The sequence below is a fragment of the Patiria miniata genome, unplaced genomic scaffold, assembly GCF_015706575.1.
Source record: "Patiria miniata isolate m_02_andy unplaced genomic scaffold, ASM1570657v1 HiC_scaffold_8, whole genome shotgun sequence".
Taxonomy (NCBI): domain Eukaryota; kingdom Metazoa; phylum Echinodermata; class Asteroidea; order Valvatida; family Asterinidae; genus Patiria; species Patiria miniata.
Window position 1 is genome coordinate 2028002 of NW_024037075.1, and position 21412 is coordinate 2049413.

At 42.6% G+C, this 21412-nt stretch overlaps 3 protein-coding genes across 4 annotated transcripts; 2 read left to right on the plus strand and 1 right to left on the minus strand.

Moving 5' to 3' along the window:
• The first annotated feature begins 977 nt into the window (after nt 1-977).
• On the plus strand, nt 978-4834 carry LOC119719313 (actin, cytoplasmic-like). Its single transcript, XM_038188722.1, has 4 exons — nt 978-1308; nt 2054-2293; nt 2574-2823; nt 3295-4834. The coding sequence occupies exons 1-4, from the start codon at nt 1183-1185 to the stop codon at nt 3804-3806; spliced, it is 1128 nt and encodes a 375-aa protein (XP_038044650.1). The 5' UTR covers nt 978-1182; the 3' UTR covers nt 3807-4834.
• A 48-nt stretch (nt 4835-4882) lies between these two features.
• On the plus strand, nt 4883-13033 carry LOC119719311 (actin, clone 302-like). Of its 2 annotated transcripts, none has more exons than XM_038188720.1 (6): nt 4883-4998; nt 8459-8602; nt 9326-9577; nt 10245-10488; nt 10827-10945; nt 11850-13033. In XM_038188720.1, exons 2-6 carry the CDS (start codon nt 8486-8488, stop codon nt 12255-12257), a joined length of 1140 nt encoding a protein of 379 aa, XP_038044648.1. In that variant the 5' UTR covers nt 4883-4998; nt 8459-8485; the 3' UTR covers nt 12258-13033. The 2 variants fall into 2 exon arrangements, with proteins under 2 accessions (XP_038044648.1, XP_038044647.1); XM_038188719.1 differs by lacking the exon at nt 4883-4998 and adding an exon at nt 7277-7530.
• Nucleotides 13034-13345: 312 nt separating this feature from the next.
• LOC119719312 (actin, cytoplasmic-like) lies at nt 13346-18662 on the minus strand. The gene is made up of 5 exons (XM_038188721.1): nt 18601-18662; nt 15348-15512; nt 14996-15235; nt 14638-14884; nt 13346-14463 (listed from the first exon to the last, which is right to left on the minus strand). The coding sequence occupies exons 2-5, from the start codon at nt 15471-15473 to the stop codon at nt 13946-13948; spliced, it is 1131 nt and encodes a 376-aa protein (XP_038044649.1). The 5' UTR covers nt 15474-15512; nt 18601-18662; the 3' UTR covers nt 13346-13945.
• Nucleotides 18663-21412: the final 2750 nt, after the last annotated feature.

Consider the following 21412-nt stretch of genomic DNA (forward strand, 5'->3'; position numbering starts at 1 on the left):
TCTAAAGTCACTCTATCCCTTTCAAAATCCGGCACTATGAGTAATATCAGGCTTATTTCCTGGACTGGGTGTTTGGGAGCATGCATGGAGCTATTAAACGGCCAGGGTTTGAGATACAGTAAAGAAAGTCGACCAAAACTCGAATGTCTGATGACGCAGCGTACGGTGGTGGAGAAGCTCTGCTACATTGCTCTGAACCTCCAGGAGGAGTGTGAGAGTTTCAGCTCCTCCCTCGAGCCTCGAGGGATGGGTTACCAGTGTAATTCATAAGTGGCAGTCAGTGAAAAAGGTTACCAGTCATGCAAATTAACATGTGACACTCGGGGAGTCGGTCAGTCAGCAGTAAGTCCGATATGCCGTGTTATTCACAAGTCAGTGACTGTCACGGTAACGCGTTATCGAGGAAGGCAATTCAAACTTCCGTATACCAGCCATACCCAACCTCGTCCCCAGGGTGTCGAGCAGTACGCGCCCACCACTACCTGCTCTCTCACCCTGGTATTGGATCACTTGCATGTGCAAGATTTTTGCACACGTATGCAAATGAGGAACAGTCTGGTGCCTGGATATGCGTTACACATTAGCGTTTGTTTTTGTATGCGGTGTCTGGGGTAAAAACAGAGTCAATTCGTAGCAGCGCGAGCACGGCGTGAGTTACGAAAACACGATTTTTTGAAATCAAACTGTTACGATCTTATCGAGACAACATGCAGTATCATATTTCATATTAATATGAGAAAATTGGAAAGGAAATTAGTATTTTCGAGAAGGCGTGGACGAATGATCGCGAAAACACGTACTGCACGTTGTGAATATATAGCCCCAAGTACACGATAAAAATCCATTACTAGCCAATTGCGGTATCCAATCAGGATACAGGAAGAAAGTTTCCTATCCAGGGTTTACTATTGGAAACGCGGTTGGAAATAAAGTAAGCACTGGGGACGAGGTTGAGTCATACCTGCCTTCCCGTTCAACGGGGCGGGAAGGATGTGGGCCATACAGTCCCACTTGACCTTATTGGTGTCATAAAAGCTAACACTCCCTTTCAAAACTACTACAGGCAATATCAGCTAGATAACAATAGGCTTAGTTCCTGAAGCGGTTGTTTGAGCATGGAGCTATGAAACGGATAGCTGGTTTGAGATACAGTCAACAAAGCCTAAGGCAACCAAAACGAGGATGTCTGGTGACGGTCTTCCGAGCGTGGTGATTGACAATGGATCCAGCATGATCAAGGCAGGGTTCGCTGGGGAAGACAGTCCCAGAGTCTGCTTCCCAACTGTCTTTGGACTACCACGTCACTTGGTAACAGCAAAACACTGAAAACTCGAAGCTAACACGGCTATTTGTGTATATATTTAATCATGTAGATTCATGTTGCATTGGTCACGTCACCGATAGACACATTTTGCCGTCGAAACATTCTTAATTTTGGGGGGGCTCATGCAGCAAACGCATGACATTGACACAGGGGTACAATTTTACTCCCTCGACCCCCTTGACCCCAATTGACCCCTTGACCCCCTCGACCCACGATCCCTTTGACCCACGGCTCCCTCGACTTACGCTCAAGCCCTTCAAAACAGATTCACCCGACTAGATCGAGCAAATGAATGTCGAATTCGTACTTGCCCATATTCAAAATCTTTCTGATCGAAAAGTTTTCGATCTTGAAAACGAAGCGCGTGGGCGGTTCAGTCAACATCAATTACGCAATGCCCATGTCGCATTGCCCCGATCCTGAATCAGACCCTATTCCAAATCGGCATCCATGTCGGAACCTGTATTTACGGCCCTTGTTCGACTTCTTTTTCAAGATTGAACACTCATCGATTTGGAAGATTATGAACATGGGCAAGTACGAAGTAAAACAATCCATGGCTTGATATTTTAAGGGGAGTGTGTTTTGAGAGGCTTGAACGTAGTCGAGGGGTCGAGTGAGTCGTTGGGGTCGAGGTGTTTTTGGTTTTTATCTAACTAATCTGACAGTCCCTGTCTTTGGTAACAGCAAGTCTGTTAATGTTGCGACGGCTTGCGTTGACCGTTTTAGGGTTCCCTGTTTGGCGTGGGAGAAAAAGACGGTTACATCGGAGACGAAGCCCTGAGCAAGATGGGTATCTTGATCCTGAAGCGCCCAATCGAGCACGGTGTCGTCACTAACTGGGACGATATGGAGAGGATCTGGGAACACGCCTTCTACAACGAGCTGCGTGTGGCCCCAGAGGAGCGCTCCGTGATGCTGACTGAAGCCCCTTTGAACCCCAAGATTAACAGGGAAAAGACGGCACAGGTGATTACAAATATCTATATCAACAGGAAAAGGCTTGCGTAGTAGAGCTGTTTAGAACACACGAGCGATTCCATCTGATGGTCGGTGCAGTTAGCCAGTCGTCAGGCAGACATGCAGTCCGAGAGGGTGCTCTCTCGCAGGTCCAGCAAAAACATTTTCAACACCGTTGGATTTCCAAATTTCATTTTAAATTTACACGAGTTTCCTTGAGCAGAACCGGATGAATTAAAATGACCTCCAATGTGTGTATTTTTCTTCTGAATATTGTATTCCCTTATAGATCATGTTCGAGACCTTCGGCGTTCCTTCCATGTGCCTTGCCTCGCAGGCTCTGCTGTCTCTCTACGCCTCTGGTCCTGTCACTGGACTCGTAGTCAGTTCGGGTGGAGGTGTCTCAAACACTGTGCCCATCTCCGATGGTCATGCCCTGCCTCATGCCACCAATCGCACGGAGATTTGCGGCGTTGACTTGACCGATTATCTGAGGGAGCTCTTTAAAGAGCGTGGCTATCCCTTTACCAATCATTTATGTGAGTCACTCAGTTTCGGCAGTCCCTTTAGGCGGGATGAGGTGTCCTTATTCAATGGGTCAGGTTGTTTTATTTTGATGCCCCCTAACACACGCAGCAAGTCTGGTTTTCCTTTACTTCAGAGGACCCTAGTTGTTTCATTCTTTTATTCCAATGTTTCAAACTTAAACTTTTTCTCAACATGTGCCATAGGTTTTATACATGTAAATCTTCTGAGGACTTGTGTTCTTGTCCTCGGGCTTATTGCTATCGTATGCAACCCATTGTTCCAAGTCCTCAGACGTAAAGTATCACCAGGTGCAGATCGTTCGTTCACTGAAAATCAGAACTTGCCTTACTGACGAGATTTACACAAATACAATGACAGGATTGAACATGACATCATGTTCAGTGCTGTATATACCATATCAGATATAACAATGAGATATTTAACGAAGCTCATATATTTTCCCCATTTCATCGCACGTGCAGCCGACCGTCATCTTGTGAGTAGCATCAAGGAGACGCTCTGCTACGTTGCTCGGGACTTCCAGGAGGAGTGTGAGAGTTTCAGCTCCTCCCTGGAGAGGAGTTACGAGCTCCCTGACGGACATATCATCACCGTTGGCCAAGAGCGGTTCCGCTGCCCAGAGGCCCTCTTCCAGCCAAACATGTTGGGCTTGGAGATCCCAGGAATCCACGAGATGGCTTTCAACAGCATCATGAAGTGTGATGAGGGCATTCGTCCGGATCTGTTCAATAACATCATCCTGGCAGGTGGCTCTACCATGTTCTCCGACATCGCCGCCAGGATGCAGACAGAGTTGGAAGCCCTGGCCCCGCCCACCACGAAGATCAAGATCATCGCTCCCTCAGAGAGGAAGTACTCCGCGTGGATCGGTGGCTCCATCCTTGCTTCCCTGTCCACCGTCCAGCAGATGTGGATCAGCAAGCAGGAGTACGATGAGTCTGGCCCAGTCATCGTTCACACTAAGCCTATCTAAACTGTGAGCTGTGCGAGCTTTAGATATAGATGGCATTGTCTGACCTGACACCCCATAGTCGAAGATCGAGATCGTCGCTTCCCAGAGAGGTCCAACTATTGACTGGCTCAGTGGTTCCATCCTTGCCTCCCTCTAGATTTGCGTCAACAATCAGGAGTCTGGCCCAAGCATCATTCACAATTATTTCTGAATGTGTGCGCTTTGCTCGAACCTAAGACTGCAATTGTGTTGACTAACACTTCATAATAAAATTTCTAAATTTGGTGCTATTGACACTGAAAAATATATCCTAGATTAAGAAAAATAGAGTATACTGGATAGAAATCAATTTATTTTATAATAAAGTATTAAAGGTACAGGTTGGGGGATTCGTTAACATCCTTCTTTGTATAAATATTTTGATTGATTGGACGGAAAATGTTTATTAATCTCATTAATATCATTGTTCACTTCATTATTCTCTCTTAAAATCAAGCTGTTTGAAAAACTGTTTTAACAGTTTTTCAAACAACCCGATTTAACGATAAATTTCTGTTCAGGAGAGAGACGATTTCACTCAAAGAATCTCCACCTTTTAAGGTTCACCGACTTTACGGTCCAGTATTTACGGTCCAACTATTGTCCAGTATAGGCCTAAACAAGGAACAAAAGTGTCGTTTAATGCTTTGAGTTATGAGATGAATTCGATCAATTGCTCAGCATTGGCTAGTGAAAGCCTTAATCCTAACCCTTAAATATGTACCTTTACAAACTCTTATTGTTTACCCTTCGCGTGGGTGCACAACTCTGGTTACATCATCATGATGCACACAGTATTTTGAAATACATGGAGAGTCTTACACATGCAGTCACTGGTAGTATTGGTGGGTTACAGCGCATACAACTCTATTCATTACCTTTCAAATCCAAATGGAGTGATGTATGTTAGTGTTACAGCTACGGAAATAAACTAGATTAAAGAAAAACTATTAAATGCTATCGATGTGATCGTACGGGATTGAGGTTTTTTAACACCAACCAGCAGGACGTTTGGCGAGCATGCTCATTTTGTGGAACCACATTTAACTGTGCACTCAAATGAAGACCACTGACCTTGATATTTGTGGCACGGACTACACAGCTAAATATCGCAGGGAGTTATTTCGTTTGGATAATACATGGCAGTGGAATATCGTCCGAGAAGTATTGATCGGTAAGTTTCTAGCGGTCAATTTAATTGATTAAGATATTTATCCATTCTCTATTATTATATTATTATTTTTTTGGTTAATTATTTTACGGGTCATTCCTTAAATAACTGAGGAAGAGTTAAAACTGAAAGTAAATTGAATAAGATTAGACCTGAACGTAAACAAATGTGGAAAGTGAAAATAGTGTCATTCAATAATTATCATTACAAATGTAATGTTCGAAAAACAAAAGCAAAGACAAACGATACAAATTATTTTCGAAATAAAATATATATATTACATACAAAACAAACTAAAAAATAAAAATGAAAATAACGAAAACTTAAAATCAAATAAAAATAAAAAGGGATAGTATTTTGTACTACATGTATTTCTCCTTATGAAAATTGCAAAGAGAACATTCAGTCGTATAAAAAAAAATTACGAATTAACCAAAATGCTAAAATGCAATGTTTAAATAGCACACTCAAAATGAATCCTTAAATTTATGTCGAAAATTTTGTGGAAGTACCTCGTAAAAGCTTCGTAAAAGTGGGGAGTGTGGCCTGGTTGTTGGGGTTCGTGACTCGCAGCAGCATATGCAGCTTTTGATGTCAGGGGGCGGGGGGGGGGGGGGGGGGAACCGCACATCCGCGCCGAAATGTAGACATGTTTTTTTCCGGAAACTTGGCCTCCGTAAAATCTAAAAGGGGGGGGGGGGGCTGGTACCCATCTTCCAAATGGGGGCGCTCTTCAAACTGACCATTATTATGCATACTACATATTATATGGAAATTTTCACGGCACATTATAATGGTTGTTGAGCGGGTTTTCTTTGGTGGGATTGATGTCTGAAGAACTCTTTAAACATTTATTAAAATCATTGCTGACAAACAACCCCCTTGCCCCCCGCTGGATACGCCACTGGTGACTTGGGTTCGAATGCAGCTACTGGTCATATGCTGTGTCCTTGGGATTGTGTCCATTCGGATGGCCCTCTCTGGCACTAGCAAAATCAGCCTAGAGACCCGGATTTATGCCGATACCGACTGCATTAACGTTCAACAGGACAGGAAGGATGTGCTACAGAGTTCCACCTTGACCGTATTGGCTCATAAATATTCACAGCTCAATGTCAATCTCTACACACTCTTTTGGTAGCGCACGGAGCTCATGGCACTGAAATTGAGAGTTTCCCGTCATGCTTTGCGAGCGCTTAGCAAAGGCCGTGCACGTACAGTACGCAATGGTGCAACAAAAACAATGTACCAGTAGCAAAAGTTGCACTGTAATACGTCACCACGTTAATGAGTAAAATACGTCAGCATATTCTTCAGTGCACTATGTAATTCTCACCAATTCATTTGACCAATTACAGATCACCGTGTCATATAGTCCTTACGCGTTGCACTGTATCTAGGAAATTATCCGTTGATTTTCAAGTTAGATGGAACGCACCAAGGATTTACTCGTGTCTATCCTAGCCTTATCAATCCACTGCCCTCTTACTCCGCCCTAATGCACGAGGTTTGTTCTCACTGCGGTCAGGTGACCAGACAAAAATATTCGTGTATACCTTCCAGCACGGAATGGTCTACCTCCCCCCCCCCCCCAACATTCAATTGGCTTAACGACTTTCGTGCCCTTCAAAACCTCCCAGCCCCAAAACCTGGATGAGCTACAGTAGGTCTAAGCAATTATACAGCACGATGTGAGAAAGAGGGGCATGGGCGTCGCGAGGGGGGGGGGGGAAGGGGGGCACTTGCCCCCCCCCCCCCCGGAAAAGCAAAAAAAAAAAAAAAAAAAAAGGAAGAAAAAAAAAAAAGAAAAAAAAAAGAAAAAGAGGCGCGAAGACAAAGTGGTGTAAATTTAATGAGTTGGGGGGGGGGGCAAAATGTCCCTGCCCCCCTCTAAAACTGATAAATCGAGAATGTGATGAGAAATACAAGCATTTTTGGCAAAAAATTGTTTGCCCCCCTCTAGAAAAAATCCTGGCGACGCCCATGAAGAGGGGTACTCCCTCCATCTCCTTATACCCTACTACACACCCTAGACTATTGTTACCAGCATATCCCCTAGATATCTCAAAATTTCGGAGATTCTGGTAACACAATGACCAAAAAACCCAACACAACAGAAGGGGGTACCGCTGTCACATAGCGCGCTACATTATGAGAAACTAGTTGAATATCAGTTCCCCCGCAGTATCACAATATAACGAGAGCGATTCCGGCCCATGTTATTTCAAGTGCTATATAATTTATGCAGTTCCAGTTTGACAGTGAACCGAGGTTGTTTCTGATCACCAGCAACTGTATGGACCATGAGGAAATACAAAAGGTTGTCGGTGAATTTTAGATCCGTGTTTTCGAGTCAGATGAATTATACTATAATAGGTCGGGCTTAGTGTTGACCTGAAGCTATTCCGCCATTGTTGTCGGTCTCACACAAACCGGATGTGAATGAATTCACCATTCATCGAATTATAACAACACACGCCAGCCGTCTGTCTGTCTGTCTGTCGGTCGGTCTGGGCTGAGCAGCGGCTATCTGATGTAAGTTTACTCGTATTTATAAGTATTTAGGACTAGGCCTATTCTTTAATGGTGATGTACACAAACTTGAGGCTTTGAACGTGATCACTGAGGTGTTGTTTTGTTGATACTGTACACCACAAAACCATGGAGCTATACAGAGGCAGCTCCATGCACAAACTAACGGTTTCGAAAGTCTCACTGAAAATGGGAAACCTTTTTGAGGAATTGATAATCATACTGATGTTGATTTGGAATACGTTGTAATATGTACAAGTCTTAAAGCTCCATTATTTTGGTGTGATATGATATTCGGTTGATACCACAAACTTATCATTCACAAGTTTCAGTGGAAATGAGGAAATGTTTTTAGGAAAAGGTTGGACTAAGTTCCTGTCGTGTTTATCTGCCCATGTGTTAACATACCAAATTGCGAGTCATTGTTGATTTTGGTACATGGCAAAGGAACTTGAATATGGGTTTGGAAGTTATCTGAAGATCAGATGTGATTTCATGAACTGAACATTTACGGATTTAGTGTTTCATACTATCAAAATGGAGTTTACAGTCATTACTAATGTTGGGCATGAAATATTGAAAAGCTTATACCACAAGTACATTAGAATTTCACGCCTGAATGGTTTGCTATAACGAAGCACAACTATATCACTTGTGTTGGTAGTATACATGTATGTATTTGAATGTAACTTGCAGGCATAGCTTACATTTGCGACTAGCTAGCTACAGGGCATGTATTCATTTGGCACATTTATGCTCACATACACTGCAAAAAACTGTAGTGTTAATTTAACACCATTCGGTATCTATATAGGACAACACCAGTACAATTTAACACCAGATGGTCCTATGTAGATACCAATGGTGTAAATTTAACACTGCAGTTTTTGCAGTGTATTTACGCTAGTGTATTGTGTGTTGTTACGAATAGCTAATCGAGTGCATCGTGAGGTGAAGGATGACCGCCATGCGCACCATCGTGATTGACAACGGGGCCTACCTGACCCGCGTGGGCATCTCCGGGCGTGACGTACCGGAGGAGACTTTCCGGACAGTGGTCGGCCGGAAGAAAGAGGTATTTACTTTCAACATTTGTGTATTGATTCACTTAAGTTCGCTGTTTGTACAGAGTTTCACCCCAAAGTGTGTTTTGTCCCTTTTTTGTAATTGGAGAATTAGTTTAAAACTAATTTTTGTATAGTGATTATGTCAGTTGACAGTCATTTTACGAGTTCAGTGCCAAAGACTTAGTACTTACAGTTTGTTGTCAACCGGTGAGGTACCTAATAATAATAAAATGCTTTGAGTTTCCATGGCAACATTTTTGAAACAGATAAGGTGTGTACGAGTGACTCGTAAGGGTTGCCTGCCCCCTTTGGGAGGGAACCTGAACCATGGGTGTCGCAAGGGGGTGGGGTGGGGCAATGGGGGCGCTTCCCCCCCCCCCGGATAAGCAACCCAAAAAGCAGAGAAGGGGGGGGGGAGAGGCGTGAAGTCACATTGCTGTTAATTTAATAGGTTGTGGGGGGGGGGCAAAATGTCCCTGCCATCGTCGAAAATGATAAATCGTGCTTTGCCCCCCTCTATAAAAAATCTTGGCGACGCCCAGGACCTGAACGGCATTTTCTCCCCCCCCCCCCCCCCCCCACCCTGCCTCCACCCCACCACTTTGCTACGAAATGACATGGGTTTGAATGAAGTTATGCTCTCTAAAGATTTGGTACTGATTTGATCAAGAGCACTCAAGAGACAAACGTTCAGAGCGACGAAAACTTCTCTTCCTTCGTCCCACGTGCAGGGTACGGAATCGGCCAGCGGCGCCTCGGACATCCTGGTTGGGGAGGATGCCCTCGAAGTCCGGGACGCCCTGAACCTGAGCTACCCGGTAGACAAGTACCGCATCACCAACATGGAAGATTTGGGTCACATCTGGAGGTTTACCTGCATGGATGTTCTGGGCTGTGACTCCCTGGAAGAGTGCCCCATGCTGCTGACGGATGGGCCCCTGGAGGCGTCGGAGAGGGCCAAATCCAGGGCAAGACTCACCGAGGTAAAAGCCAGTGTTCCATCAGTGAAGTATACTTCATCAGTGAAGTATACAAGTCCTTTCACAAGTCCAGTTAGAAATTAATAACAGCTGATGAGCAACAACAAAGAAGTGCTGTTGTCACAGTTCATTTAAATAGCTTGAGACTTGATTTGACACCGGGGCACTTGTGATGTTAATGTGAGGTCCTGCCATCGCGAGCACTTTTGTGGACATGTGAGGACTTGTGAGGACTCTAGGGCTAATTAGAGGACCTTTACTTTTTCGATCCTCGCCACAAATAGGGCCCTTTAGGCCTCGTTTTTAATGCTAACTTAAAACCAAGCTGTAGTGTAAGATACATTTTGACAGAGTTCTAATCAAGTCGTCACAAGTTAGGCTATCACAAGTTTTTCACTGGTATGATGTAGTCTCAATCTAAAGTGAAGTGCCTTGTTGCTTCCGACCTTACTTGTGATTGACTCACTTGTAGCTAACTTAATAACTGACTTGCAACTAACTAGTGGATGACGTGTGGTTGATGGACCCATTAAGGACTTGTGTTGGACTTGTGGATGACCAGTTGACTATAGTAAATAACTTGATCGACCTTATCATACCTCCAGCTATTTTTCTCATATTGACGACATTTTAGAGCATTTCCCAAGCATCCAGACACTTTGTGTTGCAGATCATGTTCGAGAAATGCAAGGTACCGTCCTTCTACGTCGCCCTGCAACAGTTCCTCGCACTTATTAGCTTGGACCACACCACGGGACTGGTGGTAGACATAGGAGAGAGCATGGCGAGTACCGTCCCCGTCGTAGATGGCGCTGTGGTCCAAGACGCGATCCAGACCACGGACGTTGCGTCTGGTCGACAGATGACAGACCTCCTGATGAAGATGCTGAACGAGCGAGAGGGCATCTCGATAAGTACGAGTTTCGAAATCGCGGATTTGATTCCGGCTTTTGGTTTCATTTCTGGTTCCAGAAACATTTCAGGTCCAAATCATGCATGGGAATACAACAAACTTTGACATCACGATAGATTGACGTTAATAAATAAATCTTGAACCGGAGATGTCGGCTTCAAGGACCTAAAAGTCTCGTGAAGCCAGAGCCGAAATATAGCCGAGATTTGACCAAACAAAGATGCATGACCTATAGGGTCAATCCTTCAGCTTATTCACGACGTATGTCTAGGCGGGCAACAGTAACATTTTATTCAAATATAAATTATGTAATCTGGTTTAATCTCGTTTGAAATCCAGCTGATCGCGAGATTGCAACCGCCATTAAAGAGAAGCTGAGTTACGTCACCTGTGACTTCGAAGGAGAGTTCAAGTTTGCCGGGTCAGCGACCGAAGATTACACTCTACCGGACGGACAGGTATGATGTCATAATAAGAGAGTTGTTGTTTTGCTAGTATAGCCTCGCTTTGATTCCAAGATGGCGGCGATTCCATGCAATGAACGAATATTTCCCGAGTCCCAGCCGTAGTTTTGGGCATAACAATGAATAGTTGGCAAGATGATGTACAGCCATTTAATATTGCAAAGCAGAAAAGTTAACTACCTGTGCTGGGTCGGAAGGACTATAGCTTTGTCCTCAGACAGACAGACAGACAGACAGACAGACAGACGGGGAGACAGACAGAAAGACAGACCGACTGACTGACTGACTGACTGACTGACTGATTGACTCACTGAGTGTAAAAAAATATCCTAAACTGAGCCTTTTGAGTCAAGCTTGATTATGCAAACCAGGCCTGGTTTGATCAATTACTATTGAACTAAAAACACCAAATATTCAACATAAGAATATACCAAAACCTAAATGGACTCAACTCTCTCTCTCAAACACTGCTGGGGAAAAAATGAATTAGTTTTGGAAAAGGCTGTTAAAACTTATGGTAACTGGATAACAGAAGTTCAAAATGGCGGTCAGTGATTGCAAGCAAAACTACAAAGCACTCAGAGAGCACAAACCTCCGCCAAGGCTAAACAATTCCCCCGCATGGCATATTGTCAGTAACTTTTATTGTTAAAAAAATACTCGCATAAATCGTGAATCCTTAAAATAAATCCTGGATCCAGACCCAGATCCGGATCACTTCCAAAATCCAATCGATTTGTCCTTGTACCATGGACCACCCCTAAGAAAATGTTCATGCAAATCCGTCCATAACTTTTTGAGTTATCTTGTTAACAGACTACCAACCAACCAACAAAATCCGATGAGAAACATAACCTCTCATAGACACTACATCTGTTTGCACTATTCACTTGTCCAGGTGATAGGAGTAGGAACCGAGCGTTTTCAATGTACGGAGCCGCTTTTCCAACCGTTCCTCTTAGACCCAGAGGGGGTGGGCTCCAACGCCCTTGGCATCCACCAGATGGCCCACAAGAGCATCGAGAGCTGCGTCGAATCCTCCCGGGCGGACCTCTACAAGTCCATCGTGACCGCCGGTGGCTCCTCGCTGATCTCGAACCTCTCCGGCCGCCTGAAGCAAGAGATGAAGGCCCTCGCCGGGGACGGGACAGAAGTACGGGTGCTGACCCCGCCCACGAGGGCGTTGTCGGCCTGGCTGGGCGGGTCCCTGCTGGCCGAATGGGAGGGGTTCCCGGAGCTCGTGATCAGCGCGCAGGAGTACCAGGAAAAGGGTGCGGAAATCGTCAATCAGAAGTGTAAGAACTGATCAGGCACCAACTCTAATTGCTAATGTCCATGCCAAAGTAGTCTAAGCTGGCTGTTACGTTTTTAATGTGTTTAATGTGTTCACTGTACGCGAAACTTAAATTTTGCTTTAGAAATTTGGGCAATTCTCAAAATCTCAGCATGTAGAACAAAGTGATATTCCAATGGCTTGTCCCCACGTGCTGCATCTCTTTGGAATTCCTTGCCTTGTGCTTGTTTCCCTGCAACCTGTCCTGTTTCAAGAGGAATTTTAATTCATTCCTTCAGTTTTCTTGAGTACCTAGCTCTTCTTTTAATTTATCTTGTAGCCCTGTACCTGGAGTGGCTCGTACTACTCGTAGCCTTGTTCAGAGAAAAATATGCCAGAACCAAAATACAAGTGGCAAGCTGTGGTAATAGTTTACGTTTTAACATCAGGAAGCAGTATTTCTAAAAACAGCCGCATCTTGAAAAAAATTGTAATTCGATTTCCTTTAAATTCCTTCTATTTCTACTTGGCTATTAAACTTCTTGCCAAACGAAATCATCTATTAATTTTTTTTTCAGATATTAGAAAGTTATAAATGCTATTGTTGAATAATAAAGCATTAAGTTGTCATTTTTTTGGGCAATACTTATGTCATACTCGGCCACTGCAGTTTTAAAAGTCCAACAAGTGAAACAATTGTTTTATCTTTTCTATGAATTGTATGTAATGTTTATATAGAAATTGCAATAAAAATATCAAAGGTGGCCAACAACCGTTTGAAACTTTTGAATGTTTCCAATTCCAGTGCAGATTGATTACTTTGTGTTTTTCTTTTAATATTTTATTGTTATTGCCAATTAACACTGGCAAATATTAATGAATGTAGGCCCTATATTAAAAGCGTGCGCCTCTGGTGTATAAATATTGTCACATATTGTGCTACTTTTGGCTTTGTTTGCCTCATATTACAGAACTATAAATCCGTTCGTAAAAAATATTTTTTTCAGACGTGGTCATTCCACTGCTAAGGCTGGGAGAACTATGTGTCGAAAAGAATGTTCCCTTAGAATACGAACACATACATCACAATCCCACAAAGAAACACCAACACGCACCAACCCTTTCATTTCACTTTTTTTATTTTTTAATATAGAGCAAGTTTAAAATACTGTAGTAAAATGTACTTTTGTATATTTTTTTTGCGAATCGACAAGCCAAGAAAGAAACCATACATTTTAAGGTATACTAGTTGAATATTTACCCCCAAAAATATGTTGCCATACAAAAGATATTAGACACGACGTATATAGGTTTTCATCTTCAGACGAATACTAACGGTTCGAATACGAAAGCAGGCAATTCAACGAACTTCAATATTATGAGTTCAACCTCCTAACCAAATTAACGACTTTGGTTGATGGCTCTGATAAAAAAAAAAGCAGGCTCCATGCTACAACGTGATCCAGGAAGCCTTCTCAATGTTTGTGTGACGAATCGGATCAGTTCCACATGCACAGTTGCATAGACAAGAAAGGTAGGCTCTGCGGGCAGAACTTGTTAATAGGTACAATAGTAAACGACAGACAAGTTGTAAGATATGGAAGCAAAAGTGATACCTCATCTCGCGTATAATGAAAGTTAATTTATACAGTCTTAATGTTTTCCAGGAGATCGAGTATCTGGGAGGCGTTAAGGTGAGTTTGTATTTCAAAGTTCACTTTTTAGAAGCACTTGCGGTGCACGATGCTGGGGCCAGACTCATCGTACTCCTGCTTGCTGATCCACATCTGCTGGAAGGTGGACAGAGAGGCAAGGATGGAGCCACCGATCCATACGGAGTACTTCCTCTCTGGGGGAGCGATGATCTTGATCTTCATGGTGGGCGGGGCCAGGGCCGTCACCTCCTTCTGCATTCTGTCGGCGATGCCGGGGAACATGGTGGAGCCACCAGACAGCACGGTGTTGGCGTACAGATCCTTACGGATGTCCACGTCGCACTTCATGATGCTGTTGTACGTGGTCTCGTGGATGCCAGCACTCTCCATTCCCAGAAACGCGGGCTGGAACATGGCCTCGGGAGAACGGAAACGCTCGTTGCCGATGGTGATGACCTGTCCGTCAGGGAGCTCGTAGCTCTTCTCCAGGGAGGAGCTGGAAGCCGCGGTGTTCATCTCCTGCTCGAAGTCCAGAGCAACGTAGCAGAGCTTCTCCTTGATGTCACGCACAATTTCACGCTCGGCTGCAAGAGAACAATAAATGTAGTCAATTATTGTTAACAACAAATTACCAATTTTGACTTTCGTTTCCCCCAAAGAAGTCTAACATCACAATAAGAAATCATTTTAAAATTGCTGACTTGCCAATCGGTAGTCAGCAAAACACCCCCAAAAATGCGGTAAAAGAGGAGACTCACCAGTTGTGGTGAAAGAGTAGCCACGCTCTGTGAGGATCTTCATCAGGTAGTCGGTCAAGTCACGGCCGGCCAAGTCCAGACGGAGGATGGCGTGGGGCAGGGCGTAACCCTCATAGATGGGCACAGTGTGGGACACACCATCACCAGAGTCAAACACGATCCCAGTGGTACGACCTGAGGCGTAGAGAGACAGCACAGCCTGGATGGCCACGTACATGGCGGGTGTGTTGAAGGTCTCGAACATGATCTGAAGGGAATTCAACAGATCAAGTTTACAACATAGATTTGGCTACAATTTTAAAACGTTTTCGGACAGGTTAATTTTACATTGGCATCGATCAAATAAACGGTTATTTACCTGTGTCATCTTTTCCCTGTTGGCCTTGGGGTTCAGGGGGGCTTCAGTCAGCAGCACGGGGTGTTCCTCTGGGGCCACTCGCAGCTCGTTGTAGAAGGTGTGATGCCAGATCTTCTCCATATCGTCCCAGTTAGTGACGATACCGTGCTCGATGGGGTACTTCAGGGTCAGGATACCTCTCTTGCTCTGGGCTTCATCTCCGACGTAGCTGTCCTTCTGTCCCATACCAACCATCACACCCTATATTGAATAACAAATCGAAACAAGATTAAACAATTGAAGTAAACTTGACGGACTTTGACAAAAGCCTTTTATTAAAAAAAAGTCAAGAAAATTTGAAATACTTTTTTACCTGGTGGCGCGGTCTTCCAACGATGGAGGGGAAGACGGCCCTTGGGGCGTCATCTCCGGCGAATCCGGCCTTGCACATACCGGAGCCATTGTCGATTACAAGGGCGGCAACGTCGTCGTCACACATGGTGTTCGGTCGTTAATTATTTGCTCGTCGTGAAAGAACCTATATATAGCAAGCAAAAGAAATATACATAGATAGCTGATACTATGTATAGGGCCCTAACTTGAATGTACATGTAGAACTAGAATGTATCACTACAGCATGTATACACTACAGTTCAAAATGTAACACACACACGGCGATTCACACAAAGTATGACGTAACATTTTTTTATTTTAAACGGGATATCATGCACGTGCAGGATATACTAAGTATCCATAATATTCAATATAATTTAGCTGACACCTGACAGAAACGAGGTTGAAGGTACATGTATTATATCTCCCCCGGATGACACTACGAAATCAATCAGCAACATTGATTTGATGAACAAACCGTTGGTAAAAACAAGAGGAAATTGAATTGGAACCAATTAGCGGTTATTCAAAGGCGCGAATTAAACATAGGCAATCTGATCAGCTTTTTTCCATATAGAGTGCCCACAGAAGAATGAAATGCATGTACAATAAGTGTGACACCCTTGACTGTGCCTGCCTGGTTTCAATTAGGGACAATTACCGTTATCAGGAACCACACGATCACAAATTCGTCATTTCCGTTCAAAATCGCGCCAGAATAATTACCAATTACACTCACGGAAAATCACCATTTCCTTTTTAAGCTCCAATCAACAGAAGAACACCATTCGCTTTGTTTCAAACGCAAGGGCCAAGGCTGATTCAACACAGAATCAAACAATACCTGTGCCAAAGTTATGGTGTCTGGACTCATGCCAACATGTTTCACGGTGGTTTTCGCAAATTGTGCGGGTCTGTATTATTGCGTCGAGTGATTTATGGAGCAGGGTTTTTTTTCCCCTAATAATAATTTACATAATTACTCAAGCGGAATCGACGAATTTGAACCCCAAGAAAAAAATTTTTTCAGGGTTGGCGTTTCAGATTTAGGTTTAGGCCTATGTTCTTACATTGAAATATATGCATTTTGAAAATTGAGACACGGTTCTTGCATTATAAACGCAAATGTTGTGATGGGCTTAAAATTAAATATTATGGTTATTTTTATGTTTTTCATTGGAAAGATAAATTGGATTTTTAATTGTTTATTGGATAATTATTATCATGCAATTTACATCCTATATTAGAGGGCCAAGGCAAACAGTGTGTCTAACGAATTTTCAACACGAAGAAGCGATATTAAGCTCATTCAGTGGCGTTACGGGGTGATCCTACACGATAGCACTGCCCGGTTAGCAAGTGCCAATCAATGAGCCGGTCAGTCAGTGAGCTACAAACAAAGAAGACATCGGGATTGCCCTCTGGGGCCAGTGAAAATTACACAGAGTACTGAGACCTATAGACCCTTATGATTAGCAGCCATCTTTGAGCAGCCATCTTTGAGGGCATCTTTTGTTATTGTAATTAAGTAGTAATGAATGCACGAAAAGGTTCACTGATGCATATCCCAGCTAAACAAAGGCACTGCCATCTAACATTTATGGCTGACATGCATAAGGGAGTACTGATGTCATTTTCCGCGTTATTTTTTTAGTTCAAACTTGGAGGGGCCTTTAGATTTTAAGCGTGGCGGTCATCTTAGAGGCATCTTTTGTTATTTTAATTAAGTAACAATGAATGCACACAAAGGTACGCTCGTGCACATCCCAGCAAACAAAGACACGTACAGTCATCTAAGATGACTGCCGTGCATAAGGGCAATTCCACGGTTACTCACGTTACATTTTCGTAACGTGAGTAACCGATTTTGTGCGTCTTGTTTATCATACATAACACATTTTTCTGGATGTCATCTTTGGTGCTTAGGTAGGTCTAGGTCTACTCTATCTACCATGGGGATAACAGTTATTAAAGCTTTTTCAGTAAGGTAATTACAGGCTAAGGAAACTCAAAAGTACATCAGAAATGTAACGTGAGTAACCGTGGAATTGCCCATAAGGTCTTGTTGTACGAGAGTCTGGTAAAGGCTCTTCAATCTTCAGACGGAGTCCACTGCGTGCATTGCTTGCTCGGTTTGACACACCATGACCCTATACCTCGTCAATAATTCACAATAATGTGAGTCATGAACGAGAGAAATTCCTTGGGGAACATCCGTCATCTTCAGGGGCGCCGCTCCCCCTCCGTGAGTCATATTTTAGCCTCCCTGGGGGAGTTTCCGTCAGCGCATCAAACAATGACACGACGTACTAATGCTTCTATATTGTGTGTCTTGAATAGTAAGCCAACAAAAATGAACATGCATGCATTTTTTTTTTCAAGTAGAGAATATTTTCTTTGCAAGCCTGTCATAATTTAATTATTAATCACGATGTGATTCTGCTGGCCTGTTATTATTTAACTAGACTGTTTTATATATTATTTGGCATGGGCCTAATTATTTTAAAAACAAAAGATATAAGAATCACTTTGAAGGTGATGAGTGTTTTGCTATGATAAAAACTTAGGCTTGATAACATTTCAGTGAACACAAAAATATTTAAAAGCGGCACAAATATTTCTATGCCGAGAGCTAGGCATAAATATTATCGCAGAACGTAACGTGTTTTTTTTTTCTCAAGCAATTGCATTTTTTTATTTTTTTTTATTTTTGTTTTGATGAAGGATCACGTCCGCAGATATTTATAAACATCGGGCTTTTTATTTTGTTTTATTTACCATCACAGATAAAATGCATTCCTTGCGGATTAATCATTCCCATCGACATACAAGGAAGGACAGCGAAACATTGAGGTAGGCCGTCAATATTTTAAATATTAATCAACTTTGTTCAGCCGGATTTAATATGGTGTGCCAACTCGCGCAATTTTAGCTTATACCTACATTTCTAACATCTTATGGACAATATCGCCGCTGAAGACAGAACTCAGAGTGCACATTAAAAATTAACCTCGTTTGACATGCTTTATCATTCGCGACCGAGTCCTCAAAACCAACCAAAATAACCGTGCAAGAATTGCGTGCCACTTTAATACATGTTCGGCTCAACAGTTTGTTCACAATATTGACATAAATCCATTGTAATTTGTATTCCCAGACTTGACATCATCGAGAATAGCATATATGTCAATAATAGCAATTTCAGAACTAAAATCAACAAAACTCCTACTCACCCGAAACTGAATCTTTTGTTGGCGCCGATACGGTGCACAGTTCGTACACAAACCACCTGTTTACTGGCTGAAGTCTGTCTGCGGTGTGCGACTGAGGCGCAGACTCATAACTAGGGTTCATATTGGCCGACGTCCCTAGCGACCGCGCACCTCTCGTATGGCCAAATATGGAAATGGCGGCGGTGCTGATTTGCATGTGTTGCCTGGGGCCACGCCCACTTGGGTCAGAGATAAAAAAAAAAAAAAAAGGGCATCTTTTTTTAAGATCTCGCCTTTGGAGGGAAAAGATATGATCACACGTTGGCCTTTGAAAAATGAAATATCATCAAAACAGTTCGAAGGCTGGCAATGATTTACTGTATTGAATGCTGTAGTCCAATGATCACATGATGATGAAGTAATTAATGGCATAATGATGGTGCAAGTGGTATAATATTACTGGTTATTGTACCAAAACATGTCGTTCTATGGAAAACAAAATGTCAGCGATTCGGGAAGGTTTAAATTTTGGTTTTGCTGAGGCTTAAATTCTCAGCATCTCAATGAAAATGTGTGTGTTTTTTTAAGCCACTTGTGCTTCCCTGTCTTCCATGTGTTCGTGTTCGGGGAAGGTCCAGTAGGCCTATAGAGGGCTAAATGAACTCGCACACATCCCAACTCCCCACCCCATCCCCTAAATATTTTATAATAGTTAGACAAAAATCTCCAGATTGAATGTGTAGCGAAACACAATTGAGTCCAGCTTGGCTCGTAATGAACCCAGTGGCGCACCCGGGGGAGGGGGGGGGGAACGGGGGCTTGAGTCGCCCCCCCCCCCCCAAGAGGTTGTTAATTTTTTTACATATTTTTTTTTTGGGGGGGGGGGTATTTTTTTTTTTTAGTCCCACAATTTTACCTTGGTGATAATGTATGTGGCCTATTTACGAGTAGTATAATATGGGTGTAAGTGGCGCCACCAACGTCAAAATAGTCCGCCCCCGAAAAAAAACTTTCTGCGGCCCAAAAGTTTGGGCAACATTTTTTGAAGAAAACAAATTGAGCCCCCCCCCCCCCCGGCCCCAAAACCAAATCCTAGGTGTGCCACTGATATGGACATATTCGCGAGGAAGCCATTTTGGTCGTGTTCCCGGCATGTTTTTGATAAATTGTGAACTGTTGAATGGGATGGTGCCAGACTATTGATGCTTTCTAGCCTCATTTTCAATTTTTTTTTAAATGTGGCTTAAAACATTAGGGTATGTTTAAAGCACAATTTTTAAATTTTTCATCACAGCAGACCGGTATTAATTTGTAATTTACTTTATGTCATTGCTTTTATTTCTCTTCGCAAGTTCCAAAAATGAAAATATACCTCGCTTTCAATTCAATATGGCCGACTCGTGAACAAAGCCCATGACATATTGTTGCAGGGAATTCACGGGGTGTGGGTTTCAACCGCACAATTGTCATAATTTAGTACGTTTTGTTTCTGGAAAACTGAAAACTTGAAAATGGGCCTTCATAAAAATAATGTGAAGACCTGATTATTGCCAATTATCTATAGGCCGTCGAACTAGGCAACGACAGATTGTTGTTTTCCCATCGTACTATTCTTGCAGTGGCCCAGGTTTTGGGCGAGTGAATAAGTAATTTTGGTTGGGTGCCAAGTCCCAAGGTACGTCGGCCGACACTCGCTTGTAAACAGCTTCAAAAGCATGTCCAAATTTGGTCATGATTTGAAAACGTGGGCGGAGCTTTAATGGGTAAATATTGCAAGTGTCAATTTGAATATTATCATCGCATTGAATAGATAAGTTTGAACTTTTCCCTGCCTAATATGGCTCTAAGCAGCTATTAAGCAGTGGTCATAGGAAATTCCGAGTCGGCGTAGAATGGAAAACTTCAACAGCCGATCCGAAGAAAGATAATGTGCGCTGATAAATTCTGCCCCCTACAGACCACGTTGCCCCGCCCCCAAACATCGTCCAGAACGTCAGTAGAGGGCGCGCTGTCTTATTCTCGGTCAAATGCTGTATTCAAATTTAAATTATAATATTGCAGTATTACATAAAAAGCAATTTCATAACTGTCTAGTAGCAGTGATATGGGACAATTTTCAACACGTTTCTTCCATGTAAATGAATATCCAGAAATTGTAAAACTATAAAAATGTATGATTTACATGTATCTCTGTGGGGTCGTTGTCCTATTATGTGCATTGAAAAAAAAAGATTATTTTCAGTACCCAAAATAACTGCAGGTAATACACTCACTTTAGTTTTATGTCATTTAATTTTTTTATTTACAATGTACATTTGGACACTGTATAGTTCTTCCAATTGTTATTACTGTTTACATGTAAACATAGACAGAAACACACATGCGCTGCAAGAAACTATTTCTTAAAATCTACAAAACACAATCCAGCTTACCAATCCACTTTCTTTATGTTCTAAGGTGAATGATTGAATAAACATATCATAAAAAAAATGATTAATTCGTAATGATGCTTAGTAGTTAGTACAATATGCAGGGCAAATGCTTTAATTTTTTATACCCGTTGCAAAAAAACAACAACAAAAACCTGGTGACTGAAACTGAACCACTGTCTTCTTCATGAAAGGAGTCAGGGAATAAGATCCACATTTTAAAAATGGCAAACGGTCGTCATTACAATCTGGGACAATTTTGGAACAATTTAAATGATAAATATAATCCTGCTTTCCTCAATGAAATTAACAAAAACTCTAAAAGAAACCTAAAAAACACAAAATGTTAGTTGGGAAAATAAGAATAAATACATCGTATATAATTTTACTTACACATTTGAAAC

Bases quoted from the DNA above. Each gene is read 5' to 3' on its own strand.
- LOC119719313 (XM_038188722.1), top strand. From the start codon at position 1,183: ATGTCTGGTGACGGTCTTCCGAGCGTGGTGATTGACAATGGATCCAGC. The intron at 2,294-2,573 runs GTGATTACAAAT...ATTCCCTTATAG, and splicing joins ACAGGGAAAAGACGGCACAG to ATCATGTTCGAGACCTTCGG. The intron at 2,824-3,294 runs GTGAGTCACTCA...TCGCACGTGCAG, and splicing joins TCCCTTTACCAATCATTTAT to CCGACCGTCATCTTGTGAGT.
- LOC119719311 (XM_038188720.1), top strand. From the start codon at position 8,486: ATGACCGCCATGCGCACCATCGTGATTGACAACGGGGCCTACCTGACC. The intron at 8,603-9,325 runs GTATTTACTTTC...TCCCACGTGCAG, and splicing joins TGGTCGGCCGGAAGAAAGAG to GGTACGGAATCGGCCAGCGG. The intron at 10,489-10,826 runs GTACGAGTTTCG...TTTGAAATCCAG, and splicing joins GCGAGAGGGCATCTCGATAA to CTGATCGCGAGATTGCAACC.
- LOC119719312 (XM_038188721.1), bottom strand. From the start codon at position 15,473: ATGTGTGACGACGACGTTGCCGCCCTTGTAATCGACAATGGCTCCGGT. The intron at 14,885-14,995 runs GTAAATAACCGT...AATTCCCTTCAG, and splicing joins ACAGGGAAAAGATGACACAG to ATCATGTTCGAGACCTTCAA. The intron at 14,464-14,637 runs GTGAGTCTCCTC...GTTCTCTTGCAG, and splicing joins CTACTCTTTCACCACAACTG to CCGAGCGTGAAATTGTGCGT.